Source organism: Pteronotus mesoamericanus, unplaced genomic scaffold (genome assembly GCF_021234165.1).
Source record: "Pteronotus mesoamericanus isolate MK-2021 breed Mesoamerican mustached bat unplaced genomic scaffold, CSHL_Meso_final contig_1108, whole genome shotgun sequence".
Classification (NCBI taxonomy): domain Eukaryota; kingdom Metazoa; phylum Chordata; class Mammalia; order Chiroptera; family Mormoopidae; genus Pteronotus; species Pteronotus mesoamericanus.
The window spans coordinates 596,093-605,808 of NW_026555016.1; the positions used below are offsets into that span (position 1 = coordinate 596,093).

The window sequence follows — 9,716 nt, forward strand, 5'->3', positions numbered from 1 at the left end:
ACATATCACACTTCTTACATTTCAGCCCAGTTCCTGGCATATTTTGGGAACTTATTCAATGATAACTGGACTATTTAAATATCACCCATCTTTCAAGGCCGAGTTCAATGTCCATTCTCTCCACTAATATTCACCTAATGATTCTAGCCCTCTGGAGTTTTCCTTTTCAGAAATATTTTACCGCTGCTTGATGCTATCTTGTATTATATGAAGAAGCGTTGTCTCAATGAGGCTTCAATTTCCTCCAGGGCAGACACCATCTCTTACACTGTTTACCTGCCTGTAACAGCTCACGTTTCCAATTGGAGAGTGAGTGTTCAACACTTACTTGTGAATTAAAATATTCCTGCCCAAGCATGGGAGGCCTCACCTTTTTTTTTTTTTTGAGAGTACATTTATTAAAACTGGGGACAGTGGAATAAGGAAGGGCTTAGGTGAGAAGCAGCAAGAGAGAGCCAAGGCAAGGCCGCTGTTGGCTTATTGAAAAGTCAGAGGAAAGGGGGCCTTGGCAAAAGGTTCAGGGGGGTAAGCCAGAGACAAGCTGTGCTGCCCATTGTTCCTTTAGTTGCAAGTCTCATGGGGACCCTTAGAGTTTAGGAGAGAAAAGATGCACACCTGAGAGGAAAGGTGTGCTCCTGAGAGGAAAAGCGCCCCTCACCCTGTGTTTATTAGTAAGTCATTCACATCTAAGAAAATTCAGCTTCCAACCCATCTCCTGACCCCTTCTCTTAGCTCTGGAAATTTTGCTTGGAACTACATTAATTTGCTTTTATTTATATGCCATTGTCATGTCTTAGCTTCTGAAGGGAAGAAATCTTCCCTTCTGCCCTGGCTGTGGCTCAGTGGATTGAGCACCAGCCTACAAACCAGTGTTGCTGGTACGATTCCCAGTCAGGGCACATGCCTGGTTTGTGGGCCAGGTCCCCAGTAAGGGGCATGCGAAAGGCAACTACACATTGATGTTTCTTTCCCTTTTCTTTCTCCCTTATTTCCCCTCTCTCTAAAAATAAATAAAATCTGGGGGGGTGGGGGGGAAAGAAATCTTCCCTTTGCTAACCTCCCCCAAGTCCCAGCAGAGGGCAATATACACACGAGGGCTGCTTCTCCGGGTGCCACTGGCTCACTGCAGATCTCCTCCATGGCAACTCTGAGTTATTTTAATTTTGCCTGCATTCTCTATGCCCAGGCCACATCAGCTTAAAATAAATGCTGCTGGACAATAATGGTGACTTCATCTCTGACATTCTGCACATCAGATGGCTGAGGCCTGTCAGCACAACCATCATTCAAACAAGTTGGAGGAGTGGAAGAACCCTCAGTCCACAATTTGGAGTAAAGATTTTAGAAAACACCTAGCTAAAACAGCGGCAGGAATAGCTATTTGAAGCACTGCAGAATTGGTCTTCCCTGGCTGCCTAGCCCTATAGTAAGAGAGCAAAAAAGAGGGAATGGCAAGTTTAAACTGAAGTAGAGATAGACCAAACATATCTTGGCACCCCAGGATTCCTAAGGCTACAGCTTAAAACTATGGACCAGGGAAGCTAGGAATAATGGAAAAAATCTTATAGAAGCCTAGATACTAACTCAAACTCTTCAGTAAGCTAGCTTTGCCACCTTATAAGTAACTTATTTCTATACCTCAACTTTCTTACCTGTATTAAAATGAAATTGCACTAACTGAATGACCCCACACTTAGCCTTTCTGATCTCATTTCCCAGCTTTATGCACCTGGCAAACATAAACTAGGTTCGGCACTCAAAGAGAAGTCAAGGGATTGGTTTGGGATATACAGAGTGGGACAAAAAGGTTTACAGTTGTGAATATGCAAAGCACATCAGTTATTCTTTTATTATTTTCCATGTGAACAGCTATAAATTTACTTTTGACGCACTCTGTATATGATATATCCTAGCTTTGAGTTTCTACCTTTTGAAGAATATGAACTTTTTCATAAATTTTCTTCCAGCTACACAATTCTCCCCACAAAGGTAGGGAATGCCTTTCCTTAATATATCTTCCTACCACCTGGCTCTCTCAATGTCTAGCATACTGTTCAAGACACTGAAACAAGACATTGAAAGGCAAATGGTTAAGAGGCATCACAGTCCCCTGGTTAAATCTGAAAAGAGCAATGAGGAAAACCCTAAGTAGTTGAAAGCTTATTGAGAAAGCTTCTGATTAGGAAGATTGAATTAAGATACCCAGAACATTTCTTCTCCAGTTTATAAGTACGTTTCTTAATAAGATGGAAATTTCTCTAAAATGTCTGTCTCCTCAACCTTATCTTGAGTACTTATTTGTGTACTTATTTGAAAAGCCAATCATATTTGGGAAAATACCATGATAAACTCTCCTAATCAAACTTGGCAAGATGGGCAAGTAGTTTCAGTTTACCACATGTGAATGTGGTGGGGCCAGGAAGACAAGTTTGAGTTTGTTTCTCCTTTGGTAACAGTTTCTTTTGTATATTACATTCACAAGTCCTTTCTAGCTTCTTTCAGTGGCAGGATCGCAGAGATGGTTCAGACACCATGAGGAAAGAAGTCACGCTGCCTCCTGCTGGCCACAAGCAGAAGGGCTTGAGCTCCTTTTGGCTTATTACTAGAGGTCACATTTCTCCTTCACAAACCAGAATTTGTGAAGAAATACAAGACTGAAAGGGAAAGGAAGGGTGCGCTTCCTTTTTTTCATTAGCCTGGACTAAGCTTTAGGTGTCAATAAATCATTTAGATCAAACATCCTCAAACTCTCCATTTTGTGAACAAAGCCTGAGGTCGATGCAACTACATTAGCTACAGGTACACAGGGATGGGCATGAGTGAGGAAAAGCCCTGGTCTATTCGCCAGCATCTTGCTCCCTCTCCCTGGGTGATGAAGGGGAGCGCCCAGACACATCCTACGTTAAGGACTGCTGTTCCTTACAAGCTTAGGGCCCCACACCAGCTTCTCCCCTGAATGGTGTCTTCAACCTTTTCTTCCCTTTTCCCAAACCCCAATAAAACACACCAGTTGCTTCAGAGTATTTCTGGGTTGGGTTTTTTTGTGGGTCTTTTTTTTTTTTTTTTTTTATTTCAAATATTGAAAAAGTCCCCTGGGCTCTGTGGGGCTCCCCACACTCACAGCCCCCTTTCCCCCATACTCACTGCCCTTCTCCCCACAGTAAATCTGTTTCAAGGACATTTTTTAAAATGAACAATGAACATTAATCGCATTCTCAGCTTGCTCTGAAGGACCAGAGGAGCTATATGCATGTGTCATATTTAGATGGACAGTTTCTTTTACCTGACACCTGGTCCTGCAGCCACATCCCAGCAAACACAGCATTTTTCTACAGAGCTAAATTAGAAATCCACATCTTTAGTTCACTCTATCTCTGTCCCCTCACACCCACCCCACACCAGCCACATGGTTAAGAAGGAGAGTCAGGAATGTTATCAGCTCCAAGCCCTAGTTCATATTCCCCTAAATTTCCCACCCACCCTCTCAAACAACCCTCCCAGCCCCGACCCCAACCCCAAGGATTTCACTGAGATTTCTCCCAACAGTTATGTGGAAAAAAGGTAAAACAAAAAAGGTTCAAGGTCTTGGTGCTCAGCCCAAGGGGCTCCATGCGCTGGGACACCGACGGGCAGGGGCTTCTGCCTCTCCAGCCCGCGCCCGAGCCACCTCCTGACCCCTGGCTGCAAAAGCAGGGAGGGGCAGGAGCCAGCACAGGACCCAGGGGGGCAGCGTCTCAGGATCTGGCGGAGCCCCGGGCAGCATCATTCAACTTGGCCACTGTGGATGAACACAGAAGAAGAAAAAGAAAACACTGTCAAGTAGTAAGGGAAAAAACCCTAAGCTCCATCCCAGTCTCTATCCCATGACTCTTCTACACTTAGCAATCATTAGTCTACCTAGCATATGCCTAAAGCCTATCCATAGAAAATTATTAAAAAAAAAAAAGAGAGAAAGAGAGAGAATTTCAGCCTTATCCACAAAACAAATGTTCTCTTCCTTTTTGGAGAGGCCCATAAAAGCAAAAACAGAAGAACAATTCATTAGAGAAGATCAAAATAACTGGAGGCTTGCAGGGATGTAAGCTGCCTCCTGGCTTGGAGAAGGCTCGGTTTCACATGCATAGCCACAGCCACTTACAGCAGCGGAGACTGACCGTGGGCACAGTGATGAGGTGGTAACCGGGTGGAGGCCAGGGCCAGACAACACACATGTTGTTTTGAGTGGATTTAATAATCTAGGTTTAATCAAAGCAATTGGGATTTGGATTCTAATATGACCTTTCTTTGCCATGGGAGTTATGTACTTCATGCTGTGGAGACACGCGGTGAATAACAGTACGTAGCTTGATTCTCATTTTCTTAGCCTTGAATACAACCAGATGAAGCGACAGCGAGACCAACAGTTTTCTAATTTCCCTATTTCTTCTACTCCTTCCTAAAACAGACTCATTGTGACCTCAGTTTTGAGGATTCAAACTGACCAATAGAGAAGGTGGCTCACACAGAAACGAAGAAAGTACAAAATTCGAGAAGATCGGAGATGAAGAAAACGTACAAAATTATATATATATTTATATATATAATAACATGACATATCTATGTACAACATGGCTGGGACAGTTGGGGAAACTATACAAGGATGTTCGGCATTTTCCCCTTCCCACATGGACTTTAGACTAAGGAAGACAGCATGAGGAAATGGAGCAAGAAACACAAAAATTATATACAATTACAAGTGACAGTCAAGGAGTCTGGGAGCCAAGGAATCCAGGGATCCTGCTCTCTCCATTCCTTCCTCACCAACTTTTTCCTATCCAATCTGAATGACAGCCTGAAAAGTGAATGGCCGGTCAGGAGAGAAATATATATACACCCCATCACCACACATGCACATCAAGCTCATCAGTCATTCTCTTGGAGTCAAATGTTTGGCCTACCAGAATTTATGAGAGGGCAAGAGAGGATTACAGAATCTTCCTCTCTTGAACAGTTAGTTCTGACTCTGACCCTTTCTGTCATAACCAGCAGTTTGCATTCAGTAAGATTCAGGCCAAGCCAGTCATAACTAGATTGAAGATGCTGGCCACCTGCAACCTCTTTCCTCTACCTGTTCATGAATCAGCATTGCCTCTTCTCATCACATAGGCGCTGGGTTACTGAGCAGATTTCTGTGATCCTTCTCTCTCTCCTTAACCATGTTCCCCGGCTTTCTCCAGAGTGAATTATCTCCTAAAAACCTGCTCCTCCAGCCCTGCTGCAGTACTAAGCCCCAGAGGCTAGCTCAGTTCATCCCTTTTCTTCTGTCTCTCTAACAATACACCTGGCGTCTGATTACATCAGAACATCAGAAACGAGGGACTCTACAAGTGCGTGACTGAGCATGTTTCCGGAGGCCTACAGCTCAGCTGCCGGAGCAGCCTTTTAGCAGCAAAGGCCCAAACTGTAGGCCAGAAAAGTGGACTGGGGCAGAGGCAAGAGCTCCATGGCTAGCTTCTTATATATATTTTTCCTTTGACCCTAAGACCACAAGACTTATAAGGCCCTCATGCCTGAATTCATAACCCCCCAAATCTCTACTTCCTTTCTCCCCATGTAGACTTCAAATGGTTTCCCTGTGTAGGCTGCTCATCCACGGGCCTTCCTCACTTTTAGTTTTACAATGAACAGCAGAGTTTTTCAACTGGCAGTTATAGGGTTTTAAAATCAGAATCAATCTTATCCATATTCAACTCTATTTTACAGATGAGGAAATAAGGGATCTTGAGAGGTTTAATAACTTGACCAAGGTTACATATCACTTCTGCCAAGACTGTGTGAAACTAGACCCAAACCCATATATTTTGACTGCTGAACCAGTGCTCCTTCCACTATCCCACAATACTTTCAAAAGCAACATGCTGGGAGAGAGAGAGAAGGTGCCCATTTTATGTGAATGTTCTCCAATCTTTAAGAGCCAGGGCAAACTGTAAGAGACACTGACTAAGGGAGGCTAAATGGGCATTGTAGTTTCAGGCAAGCAAATCAGTTTTTCTTTTTGAGGAGTCTCTAAACTTGCCATAATGGAAACATGAAGCAATAGCAGCCTAAGGGACAAAACACTTACAAGCACAGAAAACAGATCTCATTCAATATACCTTTCCCAACAATGTCCGGTTAGCCTTGGATGTTAAACCTGCCACATTATTCCCAAGGCTTAGCCTAAACAATTTGGAGACATTCTCTTCCAAAAGGGGAAATCATGTCTCCCCAGTTTCTTGTACAGAAGAAAAAGAGAGTTTGCAGTATTATTCAATCCTAGTCTCCTACTTCTGGGCCCCTATTGGGCTACATTGAGGAAAACTCAATTTAACCAAAGAAAAGAACTCAGTCTCTCTTCAACACACATTACCTTCTCAGCTGAGAAGATCTCTAACTAGGTGCCCATTCCATCCCTGCCTACGATACATAAAAGTCCAGTGGGTGAGGAAGGGGAGTAGAAGAGGGGCCCAGGTTACCCCGCAAGCTTGCTGGTGACGAGCGAAGACTTTCTCTGTGGCAGATCCTGTGGAGTGGGGATGTGGTCACCGGTCACCAGGTTCTTGTCTGGTCCTGCACTTGGCAGCTGCTTATTCTTCATCTTGGCTTTGGCCATGTTGTAGTCTCCTGAGTCAAAGTACTTTTGCTAAGGGACAAGAGGGAGGTTTAGGTGAGTGAGGAGCACTGGCCATCCTCAAAAGCAAGGAGACCCCCATGCATTACAAACCATCACCCATTCTCAGATCTTTCAAGTCTTCCATGATTTAACCTCATGCATTATAGTTTAGCATTAATTACATGTACTTACATCTCCTCCCCAAATATGTTCTGACTTTTTCAGGCATGTAAGCAGTCTCCCAACTAAAGTATAGATTTTTGGAATTAAGAGACATCCGTTGTAGCCTCCTCAGTATAGAATGATTAACAAAATTACTGATTTTATACATAAAAGGTTACTGAGGACCTACTAGACACCAACAAGCTTGGTGCTGGGGAAGCAGAAAGGAATAAGATACATAGAAAGGTCAACCTGGGGCTAGCCTAGCAATCAGCAGGAGATCAACCTTCAGCTAACAACTTCAAAATTGAGAAGTGTTTTCTCAGACCATGAATAGAAACTGGGTTTGTTCGTGATGATAATGTACTTTTCCTGACTCCCACTGCTCCCACACATGTTCTGTGGCTGCAACAGCCTGCCCAAGCCTGCCTTGCTTACAGCAAGGTAAACTGCAAATCAGCATCACATCATCATCTGTGACTAAGACTCAACAACTAGGATTTTCCACAGGGTCTGTTTCACTCTCCATTTCATCCACACAGGGGAATACATGGCAGCTTACTGACTAACAATCCCTCAGTCAGCATTAGGTACCTCTGGGGACTGAGAAACCTGATCAGGAGCTAGATGGCTATGAAGGTAGACTCTCCCTTGGTGAGGAGAACCACTCTGGAGAAAAAAATAAGTCTCTATTGAAGGGGTAAATGGTCGTGCTAACTTCAAGGGTCTGAAGGAATCTATTCATTTCAAGTTGAGGAAATCTGTAGGACAGATGGTTTGATTTTCTTCTGAAATGATGTGCCCCCGAAATTTAGTTCTAATTCTATAAAGTGGAGTCCTAAAACTCCCACCATCCAAACAGGCTAATGCCTAGGGCAGTCAGCATTCCAGTCTCCAACATCCTTCCCTCATCCCCCCAACCCTCCATATCCAAATGCCCCTATTAAGCCTTAATAGCTTATATGGGAAATCAGAAGATAACTGATACCATACCAGGGATTTACAATAATTTGCCTTGCTCATTACAAGTTTCTAATTCCCCTGTACTGCTGTCCACTAACTTCCAGGTCAGCATTCAGTAGAACCTCTACAGATCTCATCCCTTTGGAGGCTCCAAAGTAAGAGAGTAAGAGATTGTGTCCCATACCCCTTTCTGGAGTCTCTTCATGAGGAAGTCGGAGCCTCCAGGCTTTTGTCCTAGGCTTGGATATTTGGCCTTTAGCTTTGCCTCCTCAGCTCTCTCAGGGAGAATACCTTCTTTCTCCTGCGTGTCCTAGAAGGAACAAATGGGCCAATAAAATTAAAGACTGAGCCCTGGCTGAGTAGCTCATTTGGTGAGAGTGTGGTCCCAATATGCCAAGGTTGTGGGTTTGATCCCCAGTCAGGACACGTATAAGAATGAACCAATGAATGCATAAATAAGTGGAACAACAAAATTGATGTTTTTCTCTCCCTCCCTCACCCCCCTCTCTAAATCAATATATTTAAAAAAAGAATAAGGAAAATTAAAGACTAAGAAGCAACTGCTGCTGATATCTGATAACCTTTATACTATTTTTTTTCCTGGCAATCCACCTACTTGTAAACATGCTATTTCCACTCTACTCTTAAATAAAGCCAGACCTTTCTTCAAATTCCTAAAGCTCAAGATTATTGTGAGAAGAAAAAAACAAGGTGCTTCTCACACTACGCCCAGGGAAACACCTTGGTGACCTATGAGTATTGAGTTAAAGGTAATACCTAAACACAATAACTTAATCACAGAGCAAATCATAGCTCACTCAGCACAGAGGCTAGGAAAGACAGAGAAAAGAGCCAGCCAAGGCTGTTGGTGATACATGAGTAGGAAAGTACTCTGGCTGTTCCTAACACAGTACAGGTCAAATGGGAAAGCAAAGGGGACAGATAAATCTGCTGAAATGTTCCCTCCTTATTCAGTCTAAGATAATCATCTGAGAAGTCTCTGTGAAGGAGGCTAGAGCTATGTGGCCTTCTTCGAAGATCTCCACCTCAGTAATGGGACGACATTGCTTCAGCATTTCCACAAACATGTGGTAGGAAGGCGATAGGTAAACAAAGGTGAAGATGACACTATTTTTAATCTCAGGAAAAATTAACGTACAGTAGGTTCACTAGTATTTACCGACAGTGTTTGCCAGAAAGTCAATACCATCCTTAGTGGGGCGAGTCATAGCTGTATGGGGAACGTGCCAAGAGCTCAGTTGGCTTGCAGGGGCTTTCACTGTTGTTACTCTCTTCCTGCTTTTTGTGGACCCCACTCCCCTTTAGCGATTTTTAAAAAGGATCTAAAGCAAATCTGTGGCTCTTTTTAGTGGAATTACATTCCCTTCCCTCGTAAATCCAGCACAGATAAACCACCAATTGTATTTCATGAATCCCTGAGCCCAGTACTAAGTGTTGTTAAGTCAAACGCAACCCCCAAGAAGAGGTTTATTTGGCGTGTTTTCATCACGGAAATGTGGGTGAGCTAAGTCGCACTGCCTTGGAAGTCTGGGGGGGTGGGGGATGGGGGGCGTCTTCCTTGTCACGACTCTCTTGGTGTCTAAGTTTAACCGCTGTTATTCTGTATGGAACTCCAGTCCTCTTCAGTCCTGTTCGGTTCTCACTGAAGGTGGGCAACAGACCATCCCAGTCATCAAAATAGGTCCCTGGAGAATTACACCGCCTTAAACTAGTCATGATAACTACTCTCCTCCCTTCCCCAATGCTGGTCGTTTTTAAACGTCTTTACCTCGACCTCTATCTTTTGGAGGACTTAGGATGCAGGCCACGGCCTGGTTGTTGGGTTATTTACCCCCAATAACCAATAAAACACATCTCTCCCCGGGACCACCAGCCCCCTTCCATTCACCCAGTCTTTCCAAACACCCACCCCGCGCCCAAGCTCGACCAATTATAGCAC

At 43.8% G+C, this 9,716-nt stretch overlaps 1 protein-coding gene across 1 annotated transcript; it reads right to left on the reverse strand.

The window, feature by feature from the left end:
- Nucleotides 1-386: 386 nt before the first annotated feature.
- ENSA (endosulfine alpha) lies at nucleotides 387-9,493 on the reverse strand. Its single transcript, XM_054575091.1, has 4 exons — nucleotides 9,293-9,493; nucleotides 7,941-8,066; nucleotides 6,495-6,661; nucleotides 387-3,778 (listed from the first exon to the last, which is right to left on the reverse strand). Exons 1-4 carry the CDS (start codon nucleotides 9,491-9,493, stop codon nucleotides 3,763-3,765), a joined length of 510 nt encoding a protein of 169 aa, XP_054431066.1. The 3' UTR covers nucleotides 387-3,762.
- Between the last annotated feature and the right edge of the window lie 223 nt (nucleotides 9,494-9,716).